Below are 22,954 nucleotides of genomic sequence, written 5' to 3'. Positions count from 1 at the left end.
GCCAATCCCCACGCCAACCTCCACCCAAACTACGCTACCATCGACGGTATAAATGAACCGTCCTCTGTTCCCAGTGACAGTACTGCATTGGTTAGTGATCAGTGTAGTAGTGACTGGGGCTCGTGAGACAGACCTCGGAAGCCCTGAAGAGGATGTCGAAAGCTCGGCGCAATGATAACCAACGCGGTTTAACCCGGAAGGCTGTTGAGTTTAATATTAATTCTTTAAATAGTATTAATCTTAGCTCTATTAATTGTATATATATATATATATATATATATATATATATACATATATATATATATATATATATATATATATATATATATATATATATATATATATATATATATATATATATATATACATATAGAAATTAAACTACCTGTTAAAAGTTGTTTTATTTTTTTTAAGAATATGATTATAAATACTTTTTATAAGTTCTTTTTTAGAAAATCATTTATGTATAGTTATTTATAAAAATAAAGAGATTTCAAAGGAAGGTAATACTTTAAATTATAAAATAATTTATTAAAGAAACCTCAAGCAAATAAAACAGAATTGCATGTAAAATTTAAGACGAAATAAAAGTGCAGATGTGTTCTGATAGTTGCCGAATGATCTTATGGATTATATTAAGCAGCCAATTTGCTTCAAACCAAACCAGCTTGGAATAAAATATGACCCGATACAGCAGGTATTTCCTAAAAAGTTCCAAAAAAGAGAAAATCAAACATGGCAAAACTGTGAAATTTTCTTATGATACAAAGGTACTCAGTTTTTCAGAAGTTAACCAATACTTGATTCATTATTATTTTATAAAATAGGTATATTAAAAATAATTTACCATAAATACTCATCAAGAAAGAATTAGAATTAGAAAATTTTATAATTTTTTTATATTTCTTCATTTTGTTTAAATTTGTTTTATGTTAATTAAATTAAATGAATTATTACCTGTACTGAGAAGCTATAGTGAGTCTGTAGAGAGAATAACCAGATTCGAAAAACCTATTAAACCATAAAATTCTCAGAACTCATTATTTACAAAACTGCACGAAATTAATTGTTTTGAGAACGATTTTGAGATTTAGACGATCACTTCGAATATCTAGGGCAGACAGAATTAGAAACGATGAAATAAGGAATCGGATGGGGGTAGATGGATCACTGGCAACAGACATAGAAAGGAAACAACTTATATGGTATGGCCATGTTCAAAGAATGCCAGAAACAAGACTACCAAAAATCGCCATGAAATGGATACCACCAAATCGTAAGAAACGAGGAAGACCAAAAAGAACATGGAAGGAGAGAATAACAAAGGCAATGAGCTCCCGAGACTTGACCGAAGAACAATGGAATGATAGAAATTCGTGGAAATTAGGCATCGGACAACGACGCAAGACGTTTTGAAACCGATATATATATATATATATATATATATATATATATATATATATATATATATATATATATATATATATATATATATATATACTCCGCGTCATAGAAAACGGGCCACCCCAAATATTTAAAATATTTTCGAAATTATAATTTATTGCTACAAAATTAAGCATTTATTTTTTTGTATATTGAATCAATAACTCGTTTAATATAAAATTTCATCATTATCGTAAAACATCAATCTAAACTAAAAAATTTAAGAAAAAGAGGAAATTTATTGAAAAAATCAACTTACAGTTTTTAAAACAACAATGAACTGTATATTTAAAAAAAAAAGCTGGTATCCATTTTCAGTAATGAGTATTGCCACCTCGATTCTGAATGACACTCCTCATTCGATTTGGCATGGAATTTATAACGTTTTGGATATCTCTTTGGGGAAAAGTGGCCCATTCATCAATGAGTGCCATCTGAAGCTATACAGGTGTTGTTGGAGCAGGTATGCGACGCCTAACGCGACTTTTTAGAAGGCTCCATATATGCTCAATAGGATTGAAATCGGGGCTTTGAGCAGGCCAGTCTATTTTTGGAATACCAACCTCTTCAAGGTACTCCGTTACTATCCTTGCCTTGTGTGGTCTCGCATTATCCTGCATTAGCAGGAATTCGTTGCCAATAAATCCAGCATAGGGCATCACGTGATGTTATAATATTTCCATTATGTACCTTACTGCTGTTAACGCACCTCTGTCGATCACGACGAGATCCGTATGCACATCAAAAGAACTACCACCCAAAAACCAAAACCACCTGCCCAAAACATTACTGAACTACCATCAAAAGCAACCCGTGGTGCCAAGTGCAACCAGCGAAACGTTCTCCAGCCCGTCTGTACACCTTACTACGTCCATCTTTACCATAAATAGACATTCTACACTCATCCGTAAACAATACTTTTTTCCAATCGTCTGCTGTCCAATTGATGTGCTCACAGGCAAAATCGAGTCTTCGTCTTTTGTGAGCTGGGGAAAGTAAGGGCCCTGTTGCTGGACTGCAAGCTGTCAAACCTTGCTCCCTTATCATCGCCGAATAGTAGAAAGGCTGATTGCTGGTCCTTGAGCTTGCTGTAATAGGCCTTGAAGTATTCTAGCGGTTTGGGTTTGATTCCGTAATGCAGCAAGAATGACGAGGCGATCTTCCCTAGCGGTTGTTTTCCTTTTTGGACCTGTACCAGGTCGTCGTTGGTGAGATCCTGTCACAATAAATTGTTGCTGGGTCCTTTGTGCAGTCGAACGACTAACATTCAATTGACTTAATCCACTTCCCAGTAACGTTACAATTTCAACCGATTTTTGAAAATTCTCCATCGTTATTAACTCAAGACTACTTCACACTAAGTCGGCTACTGTAATACTGAGATGAGTTTAAAACTCATTAGAACCCTTTACAATATCATACATTTCTCAAAACAATCGCTTCCTCGAAAATTGATCAAGTTATAAACAACTTTTTTTCAAAATTGTTTTGTTTTATCGGTTCTACGAATATCCTCAATCCAGTTACATGGTCGGTTTGCTTTCGCAACAACCCATTTAATTTAAATAACCCAAGACACATTAAAAATAATATAATAATAATTCAATATACAAAAAATAAATGCTTAATTTTGTAGCAATAAATAATAATTTCGAAAATATTTTAAATACTTGGGGTGGCCCGTTTTCTATGACGCGGAGTGTATATATAGTTTTCTTGTCCACCTTTTGGTGGGACATACCGAAACCACATGGGTGGAACTTCCTGAGCTTCATTGAAGACTTTCTACGGCACATGGTCGACCATACAATATCAACTGCAGCTGCTATTCAGAACTCAATGGCCACCTGAAGACACAAACGTGAAAGTATCTAGATTCAGCTACATCAGCAACTAATCACTTCTTTCTGCAATCCTGTCAACTACTTGAAAACAACATCCGAAGCCAGAAGTATCATTTAAAAATCTTTTAAATTACTTCTTTCGCACAAATTTTTATCCCACAGTACTAGCTTTTCGGCCTTACGGAATTAAAAAAAAAAACAACATGCTACGCATTGGCCGTTTATATACCATAGCCATATGGCTATGCTATGGCCATTATGGCCATAGCACATATATTTATATTAGTTCCGGAAGATACATTAACTATTGGTCATATCATAAGCATAGCACAAAAATTAATCTTATAAAACAAATGAAAAACAGAATTTTACAGATTGCAGATCAATCGCTCTATTATAAAAACCTAAAAGTCCTTCATCAGCTCTTTCTAGACAATTCATACCCAAACACATTACTTACTAAAATACTATTCAACACAACAAATGATACATTATCTGTGACACAAACCATCTGTAACCACACACCACACAACACTACACCTACACTAGACACAACCCCTAACACTAATTTAACTCCTTTTAAATACTTTAAATTACCCTTCATACAAGACTTAACACCGAAACTTACACGAATTTTCAAATCAGCTGACGACAACATAAAAATCGCTAATTACACAGTGTTAAACATTAATTCGATATTCACCAAACTAAAAGATAAAACACCTACTGATCAATTATCTAATATAGTCTATCGTATCCCATGCGGAAGTTGTAACAAACAATATATTGGCCAAACCAACAGACACCTAAAAAGTCGCATCACTTCCCACAAAAGTGACAGCAGATTATATCCTGATAGATGTTCCCTTGCAAAACACGTACATGATGAACACCACATAATGAACTATAATGAAACAAAGATTCTTGCAATGGAAAATAATCTCAATAAAAGACTCTTCCTCGAGATGGCATTTATCACTCAAATGGATAATTTAATAAATAAGAAATCAGATGTTGAACATCTGAGTGAGATTTATGCTTATTTATTACACATCGAAAAGCAAACAATATGAATAGACACATATAACTATTAAATAATTAATACAACACATAATGTAATTTCAAAAACATTTTTTCAACTATAACACACCTTTACAATAAATATTAATCAAATAAACAACTACTACTTCAACATCATGGAACTAATCATCTTCACAAAAGTCAATTAATAACATTCGATATTTGATAGTTCTGGTACTTAACCTTAATGATAGTTACCGAACTAAACGTTGTGTCTGTTTTATTTTTAATTTGAATTGTGTTTGTTTCCTATATTTTAATTTGTAAACGTAAATTATACAACTAAATATTACATTTCGAAGATAGCTACAATCAACATTATTCCAACAAAAAAATTTTTTTTACTTGATGTTATTAAAATAAATCGCACTGCCATTAACCTCAATTAAGTAAGTATATAAACAACAAACTATTATTAAATTGTATTTTACCATGTTTTAAATAATTGTAGCTCTCATCTGATGATGCCAATGAAAATTAGCGAAATATAATGAATTGTTAAACAGAGTACACTTGGCTTTCAATCAGCTGTATACCCAATTAACCTCAACCCCCCTTATATATATATATATATATATATATATATATATATATATATATATATATATATATATATATATATATATATATATATATATATATATATATATATATATATATATATATATATATATATATATATATATATATATATATATATATATATATATATATATATTACCTTAAACCGTGTATCTCGGAAACTGTTGCAGTAATAAATTGTTTCTTGGTGTAAAATTTCAGCAATTAATTCCTTGAGGTTCTCTTTTCTGGTTTCCCAGATATCTTGATTTTTTGGGGGTAAGCTTTGCCAGATATCTTGATTTTTTTGGGGGTGAGTTTTGCGCCAGGGGATAAAGCGGTAGTTTTTGGGGATTGGTGAATGTACCAATCAACAGCAATTAATTAGCAATAAAGTATGCCGTCAAGATGGGCCCAGTAGCCCTTTCATTGCCGAGATATTGCTATCGTAATGTTAGCTTGAACATAAAGTTAGCATAACCATTGTTTCTCGGAAACGGTTGCATCAATAAATTGTTTATTCTCATAAAACTTCAGCAATAAATTAGCAAGTTAGTTTTTGGGGATTGGTCAATGTACCAATTAATTAGCAATAAAATATGCCGCCAAGTGCGATCTTTAGCCCTTTCATCACCAAAATATAGCTATGGCTATGCTAGCTCTACTTTAAAGTAGCATAACCATTGTTTCTCTGAAATATTTGCAGCAATAAATTGTTTCTGGGCTTAAAACTTCAGCAATAAATTAGCAATTAATTCGTTGCGGTTCACTTTTCTAGTTTCATTGTTGTTGGCTGATATCTCGATTTTTCCGCTAGGGGATGAATTGGGTAATTTTGGGAATTGGTCAATGTACCAATCAACAGCAATAAAATATGCCGCTAAGATGGGCCCTGTGCCATTTTCCTTGATGAGTTAGGTTAAACACGGACAGGGCGGTTTGCGCCGCGGCGGTGTTGAAAGCGGTCTCTCGTCTATGGTACTTATGTTGTGCAACAGACGAGCCGTCGTTCGTCAGCTCGCCGCGTCGGCCGCCGCGCGGCCTATGCTGAGTACCACCATGCGCCGTCGGCGGTTTTATGACTTCTGGCGGCACATCAGTAATAGATATCTCGTGCTTCAACACACAGACATGTGACTGTTTTGCAGCGGTTTTATATGGTTGCTTTTGTGAATGTTTGCCAAATTTTGTATATATTATGGAAGCTATAGATATCGATAAATTAATTAAAATAAAAAATTTATTTTATAAAATGTATTTTTCCTATATTTTTTGTATTTAAAAAAATACAACAAACGGGACAAACATTGTTATAAACTAAAGAAACAAAACACATAAATAATGCATACATAATAAAAATCACAAAACACGTGCAGTCATCGAGTTAAAATTACAAATATATTTTTAAGATACTTAAAAAGTATGTGACAACTACGTAGTTAACTTACCTTAGTGTTATTATTAGTTTTTCTTCTGGTGATATACTTTCTCTCATATGGGTGTTATTTCTTGAACATGGCTCTTTAATAATTTCTAATAGCTCTTAAAAAGATTGCTTAGACATTCGGGTAAAATTAAAAAACTTTTCTGGGTCATCTTTAATTTCTTTAACTAACGTGTAAAACATTCCTTTATTTTTTCGTTCATTTACTATGGGATGTATCCAATACCTGCGTTTCTTCTTCTTCTTTGATCTAATATGAAGTAAACTTGCACTTATTAGGAAAAACAAATCGTCGTCACTTTCACTAGATGATTCTAGAGACATCATTATACCATTCTACGTCCAAAACTCGACTAAATTTGACAACACCGAATACAACGGCAAAACTACTGCCACTATTAAACTGTCTAATGTGTTTTAAGCCGCGCGGCAGCCGACGAGATGCAGACGCGGCGCAAGCCGCCCTGTCTGTGTTTAACCTTATAGCTATGGCTATGCTAGCTTTACCGTAAAGTTAGCATAACTATTGTTTCTCGGAAACGGCCACAGCACTACAGTTATTTATAAATAAAATAATAATTTATAAATGTTCCGTAATGAATTATAGTCTTGATCTGAATTGGGCCTTATAAAATGGATATGCTAACTTTACAGACATCGTTTTCTGGGGCGTCAAGTAAACAGATTTTTATTTGACCTAACGGGATATTTTTCGGTACTTTGACTTCAAAACGTTCGGTAAAACCTGTTAGGGGATTATTGTGGCTTATTTGAAGGGATTAGTTGCAAAAAATGCCGTAAAGGGCAAGTTGGTCAAAACAGGTAGTTGAAAAAATATTCTATGAAGACTATTGTGAGGATTTTCTGTAAATGATAATAAAATATTCAACGCTTCTCTTCTTCGTTTGTTGTTAAATTTGCTCTTGCTAATTTAGCTCTATATTTCACAGATCATGTAGCTTCAAATATTTTAACCGTTCTCTCCATAGTCGATTTGATGCATTTCAATTCGAAAATTATCATTGAAAATATCTTTTGCCTTCTGAGTATGATCTTTTCCTAGCACCCCAGCCCACCATCATCAGTTTGTTGTTCATTAAAAGTGAATCAACTTAAACTAATGTGTATTGTAAAGAAAACTTACCAAATGGATGAAGAAGCACAAAAAATTACAACAAAAATAGTCCACTTTTTGTTTACGTATTTATAATTTTCTTATAAACGAAAATAACTTTATTATTTAAATTTTTTAAAAGATGATGAGAAGGGAAAAGAAAACAGGCGAAGACGAAGCAGATTCCCACAACAAGAAATAGAAATAACAGATAGGGAAATGAGAACGGCCATAAAAGCAATCAAAAATAAGAAAGCACCGGGACCTGGAGGCATCTCACCTGAGCTTATAAAATACGGATCAAAAAAATTACACCGGATGATACAATTAATATTTCAGAAAGCCATAAATGGAGAACAGCTCCCAAAGGAATGGACGGCGGCATATATGACATCTATATTTAAGAAAGGAGATAGAAAACGATGCGAAAACTACAGAGGAATAAGCGTAATATCATCAATAGGAAGATTATATGGGAAGATACTGCGAGAAAAGATAGAGCAAGCGATAAAAGGCAAAATCGGGGAGGATCAGGCAGGCTTCACGGCAGGAAGATCATGCATAGACCACATATACACACTGGAACAACTGTTGGAAAAGAAAAAAGCAAAAAATAGAGATATACACTTGGCATTTGTGGATCTGAGAAAGGCGTATGACTCTGTACCAAGGTCAGAACTATGGGAGGCAATGTACAAATTAGAAATACAGACGGAACTCATAGAAGCTACAAAAGCTCTGTATAAAGAAAATAAATTGTCCATTAAAATGGGAACAAGAATCATAGGAGACTTCACCACAACAAAAGGGCTCCTGCAGGGTTGTTCCACATCTCCAACCCTATTCAAAATATACTTAGAGAAAGCCTTGACTACATGGAAAAGAAAATGCGAAGGCATGGGAGTACCGGTACGGAACGAATACCTATATACGTTAAGTTTTGCAGACGATCAAGTAGTGATTGCACAAGACCAAGACGACCTCAGCTACATGATGAAGAAACTACAAGAAGAATATACCAAGGCTGGCCTAGATATTAACCTCGCGAAAACAGAGTACCTATCTACAAGTGAAGAAGACATAGAAGATCTACAGATTGATGACAACGTAACAATCAAAGGAAAGGATAAATTCAAATACCTGGGGTTCATAATCACGAAAAAGGCAACAACAGAGGAAGAAATTACACAAAGATTAGGACAAACAAGAACAGAAATCCGACAACTTAACTCAGTATGGTGCAACAGAGATGGAATGCCTGCGAAGATGCTGCAGAGTAACAAGAATGGATAGGAGAAGTAATGACGAAATAAAGCAAAGAACATCAATAGAAACAGACATACTAACATATATAGAACAAAAAAGACTAAAGTGGTATGGACATGTAAGAAGAGCTAGCGACAGCAGATGGATAAAAAGAATAACCGAATGGAGCCCCATAGGAAGGAGGAAAAGAGGACGACCCCGAAAATCCTGGAGGAACGAAGTAGACGACGCCATGAGTAAGAGAGGACTAAACGATGGAGAATGGAACAACAGAGAGAGATGGAAACGGTTGAGCGAGGGAAGGCAGTGAATACTGTAGAATCCCTAAATATATATAAAAGATGATAACTTTCATTTTGAAAAATGTATCTTATTTTTCATGGTAAGAAAACCATCCATCAAGAATTAAACAATACAACAAGAGTAGAAATTTTTATGGTATTTAATACAGTTTTTCACATAGAATCCAAATCTACAAAAAAAATAGGGTTTTTATATATAAGATTTCCAAGTTACCCCCGCCCCACCTCTAGGGGGTGTGAGTTGTGTTTAGTGTCATTCGTTAGATTTTTGAAAAATATGAAATACTGAAAAATACACATAGGCAGGTTCAACCTCGAGCATGTGGCGTGTGCCAACTCTATCCGAGAGGTGGACAGTGGCGTGATTATGCTTTTATATAATTAACGGCACCGAATAGTTACCGCTGCGCTACTGACAGCGTGGATAAATATACAAGGCGCTAGGATCGAATCGGTACGAAAATAAGGATTTGCGCTGGATCTTCGTAACTGGCGCCTACTGTACGTACTTTTTGGTTGTTCCTCCCGCCCACCCAGAGGGGTGGGTTGTGTTTAGTGTCATTCGATATATTTTTGAAAAATATGGAACACGTGTTTTTCAGTTTTTCGATCAGATGTAAATTTTGCGAAATATTTGACCATTCCTCTTCATGTTGCACACCCGGTACAAATGCATATACAGCACAGAATCGTGTAATGATCATCAGTAAAATTAAATATTTTAACATTTGTATGTAGTATTACCTCCCAAAAATAGTCAAATAGCGAGATATCAGACATTTTAAGCTTGGGATTTACATTATGTTTATGTAAAGTTTTACCACAATACATGTGAAGGTTAATGGAGATATAAAATAAAAAGAGTAAATCTGGATATAAAACGTTTATTTATATAAATATGTTAGCGTTTAACATGACATTAAAAATTAATATAAATAGAATATTGGCAAGATAATAAATAAAAATTATTAAAAAAAAAATTCAAAACACAACCAGCAAATATTACACAAATAAAACGATTTTTTAATAGAAATTAAATTCTACAGTAAATAGTCAGATATTATAATAGAATCTGGCCCATACATAGTGCACTGTTTTCAGCATGTGCTGATATAAGATTTCAAAATTCCCCATTATTTAAATTAACATTCAAAAGTTTCACTGTACAGTACAAGAAATCATTTAAACTCGAAAACTGCCTGTTATTTACGAAATTACTACAAACTTTTATTCTTTAGTTTGATATTTTTGCATTCGTCAATTATGAATATTGTAAGTAACAGAGTTTCTCATGTGCTACATATTGGTTCCCAAATATATAATGATATCCAGTTACGCGTTTGGTGCAACGTTATATCAATAGAAAGTAGAGATACACCCGGTGATCATGTTCTAATAGCAGAGACCGTGCTTATAAATAGCTAATAACAGAAACTTAATCGATTAAATAAAAACACACAACTTTACAGTACCAGATTGTGAAACAACAAAATTTGCGTAAAATCGATCTTTCTTAAATCTCGGAAATCATGGAAATGTACAGAATATTTAAAGGCATGTCTTTGCCAAATCAAATATGGCGCAGTTTCTTACTAAATAAATCAGATCGAGACGGCAGAATTGTGGAAACCACATGAGCAGAGTGAATGGGTTACAGACCTGACGCCGAAAAATAGAAAACGAAAGGTTAACTCAGATAAAATAGTATTACCAGTTCAGAGACCCTCCATAATCACCTAAGTAACCCATTGTTGTATGTACTCGTTAGTACAGTTTACCCACAAGGTCCCTGCACTAAACGATGTATTAAGGAACTGCAGAAGTTGATTTTAACTTTCGATAAGAGCCTCACCCACGGTTTGTTTCAGTTTGTTAATGATCAGTTCTGCTTAAACTCGATCTAGTGACCTAAGATATATACCAGTTATACCTAAGTAGAAAATTAAACAAGTTTTTCATAGCCCACTTTTATAATCAACTTCAAACTGCCAATATTATTTAATAGTATTAATAGTATATACTTTCCCGATTCTCAGTTCTCTATGTTCTTCATTTCAGAAACTCAGCAATCGACTGTTATAGCAGGATCATTACATTTTAATTAATTTATTTAAAAACTACTCTACTACTTATTTACATTATATATATATATATATATATATATATATATATATATATATATATATATATATATATATATATATATATATATATATACGATATAAGACCAGATTCTATTACCTAGCTATCATTTATTGTTACTAAAGCCTTTCATTCTTACTGTTAATCGTAAATGGTAAAAAATTGCTTTCAATTATTACTTAATATTGACATTCTCAAAATCCAAATTGACGGTTTTTAAACATTAAAATAGAAAAAATGTTCAAATAAATGTTACGGAAGTCTACAAAGTTTTAGTCCTTTATAAGGTTACATTCTTTCTAAATAGTTACAAAAAGTTCAGATAATTAGAATGGGGATAACAGTGCTGTTATTAGATCGGTAGAACTTAGTAAAACATATAATGTTTACGATAAAACACAGCAGTTAACATTTTAATACAACTAAAGAATGTGGTTACTAATAACACATACAATTTTCTAAATAAAATAATATATACCATTTTCTAAAAATGGTAATAAATACGCGCAGTTAATTTCTAATTTTATCAAAACAAAATATAACCTGAATTTTTGTTTTTTTTGGATAAAAAAAGTATTAAAAAAGGAAAGTAGTGGAAAAATTAATAATCAAAGATCGTAGAACAATCTACTAGCATGTTGGACACAAAGAAATGTGACACATTTTTAAATTATTGCAGTTTATGCGGTTCCACTTTATTTTGAAATATCTAGATCAATTGCCAATCTGGAGAAGCAAAAAGTCTAGAAGAGTTAATATGATCACTGAAGGAAGTAATGAAAGGAGGTAAACACAAAGTGATCTTGAAGGTTTCAGTTTAACATATTCCCTAGGAGTATATACAGTTATTGTAAATTAACTGCGGTAAAAAAGCCAAATAATTTCCCGTTTAGCAAAATTTTAAGGACAAAAATTATTGAAACATATCATTTACGTTATTTTGTAATCGCATAGTTATTAGTATATTAAATGCCAACAACTCTGGATAACCTGATTATCATAAATGTTATCAAAATTACAATATTTTAAATTTGATATTAATTGTTAGTTTATGTTCAAAAGTAGAAATTGTGACATGTTTTTAATATTCAATTTTAGCAATTGAATTATGATCAATTTCAAAACGGATTTTAAAACTGAGCACCCGCCTCAATCGTTAAAGTTTGTTCCCGTTAAAACTCTTCTGCCCAAAATGAACCACCGATAACAATCAAGTGACTTGTAGAAACTTTATATCGTTATCCTCAGAAGCTTTAAAAAATTGACTGCAAATTTTATTACAAAGAATAATATGAATATGATTCATTTATAAAGGCATTTTTCTACAAGCCTTTTCATTCTATATTTTTTAATATAACATTTAAACAAATATAATTGAATACAAAAAACAACTGATTAATAGAGAGGTTGATCTCAATTTCGATAGTTTACTAATTAATATTTAAAGTAATGTTTAATTAATTATATACAAAAACAAGTAAAAATGCAATACAGCGTGTCACTAAACTAGAGATTTTATCTCATTTATCCGTACGAAGTAGAAATAGATTTGAGATTGCTGAAAAAAATCAATTCTCTGACAATTTGTAGTTATTATGTTAAAGGTTGTGCATATTTTGGCATAATTCAAATTATGCATATACTGGTTAATATTCTGGAATTACGTGCGGAATTTTTGGGACTATGGTTTTTATTTCAAATAAGGCTTAACAGGAGATATGTTAAGTTTATATGTCGCTTTTTGTAGTAATCGTCTTTTATTACTCCCTATTAACTACGGATTCTATTAACTGATATACGGATGCTGTACCTAGAAAAAGTATATAATTTGATGGATGGTTCTTACAAAATCTAACCAGTACTACACAATTTATGTATATTTAACATAAAAACCAAAACAAAATTTTATCACTTGTGGAAAAAGAAGGAAGGATTTTAGTTACTTTTAGTGTTTAGATGTATTAGCCAGTTAAAATTTGTCCACAAAATATAAAAAAAATAAAACATCTATATAATAATGGTACAGAATATAAACAGATTTACAATTGACAGTTATCATCCTACTTTAGAGAATTTTATTGAGCCATTAAAAATATATTTGCAGTCTGCTGAATTGTAGTTCAAAGATGATATGATATTTTTCTGTTTCTACATTTATACCATAAGCCAATTTACTATTTTTACTGGGAATAAGCCACAATTTTATTTTAAAATAACTTTATTTTTGGCGTTTCATTTCGAATTCGGAAATCGTTCTCAAAATACAACTGTTTCCGAAGTGGAAATCAAGAAGACAAAAATAAACTTATTTTAAAGTAAAATTGCGGCTTATTTTCAGCAAAAATAGTAAGTTGTACTAAGATGTCACATGAAAATAACTTTAGAACAATATTACACCATAAGCGTTTAAAATCAGAATTCGAAAGCAATTAAATCTTTAAGATCTGTAGTTGGAAAAATGTTGTAAAACTAAGATAATAAAGATAAGATATATTAAATAAATTTAGTTTCAGTATAGACAATTTTTTTTATTAAAATTAACAAATTGCTAAATTTTATTATTTGTATTATATACTATATTAATGGAAATAAACCATAACCATAATTGAAAATATTTTATATTTGACATTTCGACCTCGGAATTTATAGATCAGGCGATATATGCTTTTTTTTCAAAAAAGTTAGATTGCAAAATTATTCTGCAAAAACTATTTAATCGATTTTATTGCTTTCACTAATTATGGGGGTCTATGAATAATATAAGTATAACAAAAAAAAAATCACAAAAAAAGCTTTTTTATACTTTTTCACTTTTATCATAATAATAAAAAAATAACATTTTTCAAGATTTTCAACCACATTTATCTTACGTAAAATTTATTTGCAAAAAATTTACTCCTCTTGAAAATTGTTTTAAAATTATTAGTTGCTAATAAGTTGGTAAGATGAGAAAAATTCTGTTTTTTTTTAAATGTTGTTTAATAAAAAGTTAAGCCCACTTTTGAGAACTCACGCATAGTGAAGTTATGATTTCTAGTAATACTTGTAAAAGATAAACACTACGTTTATATACTTCCCATCCAATGTGGTCATTTAAAAAAAAACCTGGTCTATTAATTTAATTTTTATTTTGAGAACAATCTCTGAAGTGGAAATGGAAACGTCAAAATAAACGTATTTTCAACTGAAATTATGCTTAATGCCTATTAAAAATAGTAAATAATGTTAAAATGCCACAAGAAAATAGTTTCAGAATCAGTCTATTTGTATTAAAAACAGCGAAACACATGACCGATTTGAAGTATAATTCCACTCTACATATAGGCCCTGTTAACTTTGACATCTAAAAGTCAAATTTCCTGCGTCTGCATGATCTGGGGCAGCATGTCGTCTAAATGGTGTGAAAAAGTTGCATTTTATCGATGGGATTGTAAATACAGACAAATATTTGACGATTTTAAAAGACTTTGTTTAACCGATTATGGAACAAACATCAGAAGATTTTGCCTTCCAACAGGACGGCGCAGGATATCTGCCACACCTTAAAAACGAGTTTAAAATGGATTGAAAATCAAGGAGTACCATTTCTGGAATGGGTTTCCCGACTTGTCCCTGATAGAATCTAGAAAGAAATATGGCACAATTCTGTCAGAACCTGGTAAAAACTATGCATCAAAGAATTTTGGGATGCAATTAAACATAAAGGAGTGTCACTCAGTGGAAAATTTTCATATTTTCTTAATATTACATATTCTATGCGTTTTTTAAATTAGTTGTTATTCGGTTTAATTAATTGTTTTCATTAATTTCAAAAATATCTTCTATAATAGTGGAAATCCAAAAATGTTGTTTGATGAATTAAAACTTCCAAAATTTACGCTGGACTTACGTTGGGAAGGAGCTCTTAGAAAATCTTCAGATGTAGAAGTACGAATACGCCTCACAAAGTGAGTGCAGTAGAAAACATGAGATTACCGCAGTATTTAGGAGGAAGAGCACATGCATCTAGGTGAACCATTACAAAACAGATTACTAATTTAAGAACTCATTTTCAGATGCAGTGTGAGACATTTACTTTATATCGCACGATTTACGTAGTAGATGACATCGCTTAAACTAAGAGAACAAGAAATGCACAACCTTTATTATAAACATATGCACACCTTAATGGTTAATGGGTAAACCTCTGCATGAGAGATATCCCAATGACGTCAGCCAAGAATATGTCGCCAATACAGCGTCGAACTATTCGTTGAAATCATCAAAGATGTTCTCTGAAACAGAAGGTCCCCACTCGCCATTCAGGATCAGATTATACCAACTAAAAATTTCCTGAAATATATCGTCAGAGAGCCTCAGGTCCAAAACGATCTTATTTTCGTCTCTAACAGTAATCTTAGACCAATCAGTGGCGCATAATAGATCAGATCTCATACTAGTTAATAAAGTAGCTAGACAAACAACATTAATTAAGGTGGCGATAACTAACAGCAATAATTTGCGTGTTAAATATAACCGACTACAAGCCCATGGGACATTTTTAGGGGGTCTTTGACCCAACATGAATCAGATATAAATCAATACTACAATATGTAATAACATCTGTAGAAACTATGACGCCACTTCTTATCGGTACACAAAGGAAACTTTGTGTGTGAATGCCTTACTGTGTCAAACTGCCGAAAATGTGCAAAGAATTTTCCGAAAATAAAAAAAAATTTCCCTGCTTTTGGTACCAATATTTTTGTGCGGCATTAGGTCGCAGGTCATTATTTTTGAATTGACGGCATAGTTTCTAAAGTTGTTATTACATATTGTAGGTAGTATTGTTTTATATATATGATTCATGCTGGTTCAAATGGCCCTTTAAAAATCTATGGACTTATAATCTATAACGAACAGATCGCCAAGTACAGAGATCTTGAAATTCAAATAAGTAAGTAACGTTAAAGTTAAAACAGTTTATAGTGCAATTATTTAAATGTTAATTCATTAAATAATTATTTATTACGATTACTTAAAACCTTAAGATTGGTACACTTTCCAAACTTAAATTCATATCAAATAATCATTTTACAAAATTAATTAACCAAATTAAAAATGCTGCAAAGTAAATTTTTATGAAAACTTAAATTTATGGATAACAAAACATGGAAGAGGGGTATCTATCAATAGAAAGCAGATTGCGACCATAGAAACAAAACAAAAGACAGTAAAGGAGTTAATGTCTTTAACTACTTTCCCCTTCTGTAAAATTGTGCATTTTGTATAAAATCGAATTATTAAAGATAAATATAAGCAACAATAGGAGTTTGATATATGCTCACAATGAGATCAATATCTCGAAACGATAAAGTTGTACTGCATTATTTAAAAAGTAAACTCAAATATTTGACTATTAACATTGGTCAACATATTTTTGTGAAATGAAGATTGTTTGGTATTTCTAATATGTTTCTGCAGTCTAAAATCAAAATTAAAACCAAAATGTGTTTATCACCCACCAATCTTGAGTAACGAGCAAAAAGATAAACCAAACGTCGAATGCGCTTTGCAGTACCAATGATATGGAGAGAACTGACAGCCAATGTTACTTTTGTCTCACGAAGAATCAGAGCATAGGACCGAAGTCCAAGAATATAGCGCTATATCCCTATTTACCCTCAGATATTCCGTCTCGTCGAACATAGCAAAAATCTTTCTATCCCAAAACCACCAAAGACTTTAAGTGTAGACGAAGAACAACTTGAAAGTTTCAAGGTTCCATCTGGTGATATACAATTCGAAGAGAAAATAGACAATGATCCACTATTCCAAGAACCAGAATGTTCCTCAAAACCTCATCTAATTTCACAGACTGAATTTAATGATCTTGTTACTGAATTACTTACTGCCTACAGTTAAATAGGATGTAACATTACTCTAAAAATTCACCTCCAGGATACTCATCTGAACTTCTTTCCAGAAAATTTAGGTGCTTAATGATAAACGTGGAGAACAGTTTCACCAAGACGTTCTAAACATGAAAAAGCGTCACCAAGATAAATGAAGTCCTAGTCTGCTGGAAAATTACTGCTAAACATTAATCTGTGATGCTCAAGTGAATAAGTATCGCCGTAAAACAATCTGCCACGATATTTTAGGGCAAGCGCACCGCGAAAAACATACTCAAATTGATATACATTCCCCTACAATGCACAAATCTTCGTAGCAAATAAAGTGTGGGTGACAAAAAAAATTCAGGTTTATTTTCAGCTTTCTGATGATATTGTACACAATGAACACCATATTCTATCCACGTTACAAAAAAGTTGATTTTTGTTTAACAGGGGAATCTGCAAATACTATGGATTTTAAATTCCACATTAACCTACAAAATTTACCAATATAAAAGACTTACATTGAAATTTAAAGATGTGAGACTTACATTAGTGTTTTTATTGATTATTTTTTGAGAAGGAAAGGTATCTGAAAGAAAATGCTGTATTTCTCAAACAATTATTGAAAAATAACAATTGTTGGAGAACAACCAAAAGATTTATCGTAAACGCTGATTTTTATATTGATAGAAATTTGATGAAATCTCCTTTACTCCTTACAAATAAAGTTATAATATCAATATAGAGCTTTTAAAGTAGCATTCTAACTAGTTCTCGCGAAGTAGGCATGCATATGCCCAAAATGAGATAATTTAATTAAATGAAGTATTACAGATTCATTTGAGTAAACATTAAATCAAGAATATTTATGACAAATAAATATCGAATCATCTAATATGTTCAATCGTTTAGTGAATTAAGTTGGAAGTTTATAATCCATTCTAAAGGATTTAAATAAATGTTTTTAATGTTTTATAGTCTCTCAATATTTGTTGCATGTAACCAGTAGTATGTTCTAATTCGCAGACAATTAGAAAATAAAGAAAGTTGAGTTATACTTGAGTTATTTCACCGTCTTGTAAAATCCATTGAGCAGCTTTGGTAACATCCCACGAGGTATGTTCCAAACCATTGAAACATATGGGTAGATCGGCACTGACAACATTTTGCAATTTTAGTATTTTTATAGCTTTCATCACGTCCCAATCTGATTGGTCTAGAGCCTGTAGACATTTTTCGGTTGTTACCTGGCAACAATAACAAATTAAAAGGATTAGAAGGTATATAATCATAATTATGAAATATGACGCAATTGTAGCTATATATTTTTGTATATTTTTGTAATTTGAACATGGTATATTGTATAATATGTTTACTACAAAAAATATTGCAATAAATATATAAACTAAACTATAAAGTACACTTTATAATATCATCAGCATTTACCCTTGTCCCAAAAGTAGTCATTCTAATTTTTTTACGATAATTTGTCAAGCATGTAAGTAGTCTTATTATATTTCTTTTGTCAAATTCACACTTTTCATTCAGTTCTTAATTATATTCCTGATAGTGATTCCAAAATTTATAAGTTCGCTAAAACAATTATTTTAATTTTGAATTATAAATTACATTGTATGTACATTATTGCTAGTAAATACAGTGCACAGCTGACAGTTCGCCTTCAACAGGTGATATATTATGTAGCTAAGATCTAGATTGAATGCAGCTCAAAATTGAAAAATCGCTCGCTACATATTATTAATTATTTATGACTTTCACAATATTATAGTCCGCTTATAAATTATTTTACGAAGGACGACGAGTAAACATCGCTGAGTGGCTGTATCATAAAATTTATTAAAAAAAGGTGTCTTCTGTTTTTTTTTTGGGAAAATTTGATTGCATTCTATTACTTGAGCTCAAGTGATAACTATATGAGAACAGTGCCGTATTAACGTAGTGATGGAGTTTAAAAGTAAACTACGTAATAATAATTTAAACGCTTAAACTCGTGAGGTAATTGCGAATTCATTTTATTATATATAGAGAAAAAAACTTCAGAGTAATTTAAAATTCCTATTAATGAGTTGTATCAACGAGTCATTGAAGCGACCGGTGTTTCCGAAAGAAGTATCTGAAAAATTATTAAGGAAAACAAAATAGTAAAAAAACACTTAAAACCGACTTGGACAGCGCAGATTACAAATAGAATAAAATATTTCTATACATAGAAAGATTACAAATACGTAAACTCTTGACCAAATTGTGCATCCATGGCCAAATATGCAATTTAAAAAAATTGGATATACAGGTGGAATACATTCTCTTCCGGAAGTAGTTAAGTAAATAGGTTTTCGTCGGAAGAAAACAAAAAGAAATAAAAAACTTTTAATAGAAAAACATGATGTTCATTCCTTAAGATTGTATATACGGAAGAATCTTATATTCATAGTAACCATATAGAGGATATTTGTTGGAATGATGAATCCAATGAAGAATTATCAAGAACTATACCAAAAGGGCAAATATAATATATTTCACGCTGGCTGTGAGACAGGCTTTATTCCAAAAGCTTAACTTATTTTTTAAATTCTCTACAATAGGAGAGTCATAATGCGATGATATTTTCTAAGGTATATTATCCTGTTTTGATACCTATAAGCTGGGAAGCCATAAGTGAAAGATTGATTAAAGTAAATATGTGTCTTCACGGATATAAACTAACAATTATGGGCGTATACGCAATAAATAACGACGCACTAGCCAACGTAAAAGACGCATTTTTTGAACAGCTTCACGAAGAAATATCGAAAATAAGTCAATCGCGGGAAATAATATTAATGGGGGATATTAACAGTAGAGTAGGAAGAAAAGATGCGGATGAAATAGTACGAAAATACGGAGAAGACACCACGAACAACAATGGTGAAAGATTCATAGATTTATGCAACCAGAATCAACTCAGAATCTTAAATGGATACTTTCCACATAAACTGATACACAGCTATACATGGACTCAGGGAACACGAAACATAAAATCAATAATCGATTATATTGTAACAAAACAAAAAACCCGACTAAGAGTACAAGATGTAAGAGTTCAGAGAAGCGCAACATGCGGTAGCGATCACTATTTATTACGTTCAAAAATACACTTCGCAATCCGAAGACAACAGAGAGAAACACGCATAGACATAAACACAACAGAAAAGATACAGGAACGAAGATAGAACATCAGAAGCCTAGATGAAGAAAGTACCCAAGACTTATTTAAAAATAGATTGGATAAGAAGCTACAAATTCCCGCCCCCAAGAATATCGACCAGCTATATAAACATATAAAAAACTGTTTACACGAAGCAGCATTTGAAGCAATGGGATACTACATAAAACCCAAGGTAAACAAACCATACTGGTGGGATAACGAAATAGAGGAAGAAATAAAATGTAAAAGACAACTATACCAACAATATTTAAGTTCTACATCATTACAAGACAAAATAAAATATAAGGAAAAACAAGCAGAAGTAAGAAGGAAAATCTCTAAGAAGAAGAACGAGTCTTGGGAAAGAAACTGCCAACGAATAAATACTTATCTAGGAGGAACCAGAAGCACAGAAAGCTGGAAACTGATAAAAAATTGACAAAAGAAAAGAATAAAGAAGTAATACAGAGCATAAAACCTGAAGACTGGGAAGAGTATTTCAAAGGACTTTTGGTAGAGAATAGAGTCGAATTTCAGGAACATAGAAATCAAAACCAAGATAGAATTTCAATAGTTGGCTCGCCAATAAGATTAACAACAGAGAAAATTAAAAATGTATGTAAACAGCTGAAGAGGAACAAAGCACCCGGACCAGGAGATATACCCGGAGAATTGTTTAAGTACGGAACGAACAAATTGTACGAATGTCTTCGACAACTTTTTCAAGAATGCAAAATCCCTACGGAATGGAAGATATCATACCTCAGCACTAGACATAAAAAGGGTGATAACAATAATTGTGAAAATTACCGAGGAATAGCTGTAACCGGATCTATGAGTCGAATATATGGAAAGGTGTTAAAGAACCGAATCGAGAGAGAATACTTATATTATGAAGCAGAAGAACAAGCAGGATTTCGTACGAGTCGATCCACTATTGACCACATTTTCTCCTTAACCCAGATAATAGAAAAAAAGATGGCAAGGAATCAAGAGATTCATATGTTGTTCGTCGACCTACGGAAAGCCTACGACAGCGTTCCACTGAAGAAGTTGTGGCAATCAATGGAAAGCACGAATATTAATATAGAATTAATAAAAGCCGTCAAAGTGCTATACAACCAACCAATAACAAAGATAAAAGAAGGGACACAAATAACAACAGGATTTATAACATAAAAAGGATTAAAGCAAGGATGTTACTTGTCTCCCACTTTATTTAAAATATACCTCGAAAGTGCTTTAAAAAGATGGAAACAAAAATGCAGGACAATGGAGTATATACGCTTAACTTTGCAGACGATCAAGTAATAATGGCTCAAGATTATGACGATTTAAACTATATGGCACGAAAATGAATTGAAGAGTACGATATATGGGGTCTAGAAGTAAATAAAAAGAAAACCGAATACCCGTGTATTAGAGCACAACAAAAAGATCTCATATTAGACGATAACACTACGATAAAGCACTGCTGTGACTACAAATACCTAGGTATCACTATTTCACAAGATGGAACATTAGACAAAGCCATAAGAGAGAGAAATACGTCAGGGAGAAAAGCCATCACAATGGTAAACACCATTTTATGGGACCAATCCATCAGCAAAGAAAATAAAAAGAGGATATATGAGACTATAGTAAAAAGTATCACTTTATACAGCTGTGAGGTATGGCCACTGAAAGAAAGAACACTGTCAACGCTGAAAACGACGGAAATGGATTTTTGGATTAGAGCCGCAGGAAGATCTAGAAGAGAAAGGATTACCAACGAACGCATTAGAGACATAATGGGAATCAAACGAACAATCACAGATGACCTAACAACAAAACAACTTATCTGGTTCGGACACATACAAAGAATGGACGAACAACGAATGTCAAAAGAAATACTAAAGTGGCAACCAGAAGGAAAGAGAAAACGAGGTAGACCGAGAAAAAGCGAAGGAGCGAAGGAATAAATAAAGAACTGAGAGAGAGGGCCATATAGAAGAAGATCTATGGAACAACCGGTCTAAGTGGCGATTGGAAGTCGGAAAACGGCGGAGAACGTTATAAACCGACAAGTAGTAGTAGTAGTGATACCTATAACTAATGCAATGAATATTACCTATTTAAAAAGTAACAGTCATCTAGTGCATGAACCAGTGTAATTGAACCAGTGCATTTTTTCTATCATGACATATGAAACTCAAATTTGGACTCCAACCAAGGCAAATATGAATAAACTAGCCACACCAGAAAGGGCAATGGAAAGAGCAGTGTTAAGTATACGACTGTGAGATAAAAAGGGGAACGAATGGGTAAGATCAAAAACAAAAGTTGAGGATATCACAACAAAAATTGCCAAACTCAACTGGAGCTTCGCAGGTCATACTGCTAGAAAAAAAGACCAACGTTGGAAATCAACAATGCAACATTGGAGACATTACAAAGGTAAACGACCAAGAAGAAGACCACAGAAAGATGGGTCTTCTTCTTGTAGTGCCAATCCGGTCCTTCGTCTTCCTGGTCTCCGTTTTCCTTTTAATTTTCCTTCTATAATTAATTACAGCAATCCATATCTTTCGCTATTCCTTATGATGGGACTACGTCGATTTTGTCCAAAAATGGACAATAGAAGACGAAGAAGAAAAAATAAGAGGTAAATTAGACTAAATGTTACGTTATAATC

The 22,954-nt window shown here is 32.3% G+C and overlaps 1 protein-coding gene across 4 annotated transcripts in view; it reads right to left on the bottom strand.

The window, feature by feature from the left end:
- The window catches only part of Ack-like (activated Cdc42 kinase-like), a 212,344-nt gene that overhangs the window by 19,883 nt on the left and 169,507 nt on the right, over positions 1 to 22,954 (bottom strand). For 3 of the 4 annotated variants that reach the window (XM_072537694.1, XM_072537696.1, XM_072537695.1), the window contains one exon: positions 9,923 to 18,322. The exons of the other annotated variant lie outside the window; for it this stretch is intronic. In XM_072537694.1, coding sequence (XP_072393795.1) covers positions 18,128 to 18,322 — 195 coding nt within the window. In that variant the 3' untranslated portion in view covers positions 9,923 to 18,127. Of the gene's footprint in view, positions 1 to 9,922; positions 18,323 to 22,954 lie in introns of those variants that run through there. 4 annotated transcript variants of the gene reach the window in all.

This window comes from Diabrotica undecimpunctata, chromosome 7 (assembly GCF_040954645.1).
Source record: "Diabrotica undecimpunctata isolate CICGRU chromosome 7, icDiaUnde3, whole genome shotgun sequence".
Lineage (NCBI taxonomy): Eukaryota > Metazoa > Arthropoda > Insecta > Coleoptera > Chrysomelidae > Diabrotica > Diabrotica undecimpunctata.
Note: the sequence above shows the minus strand (reverse complement) of the source record. Positions and strands in the feature narration are given on the sequence as shown.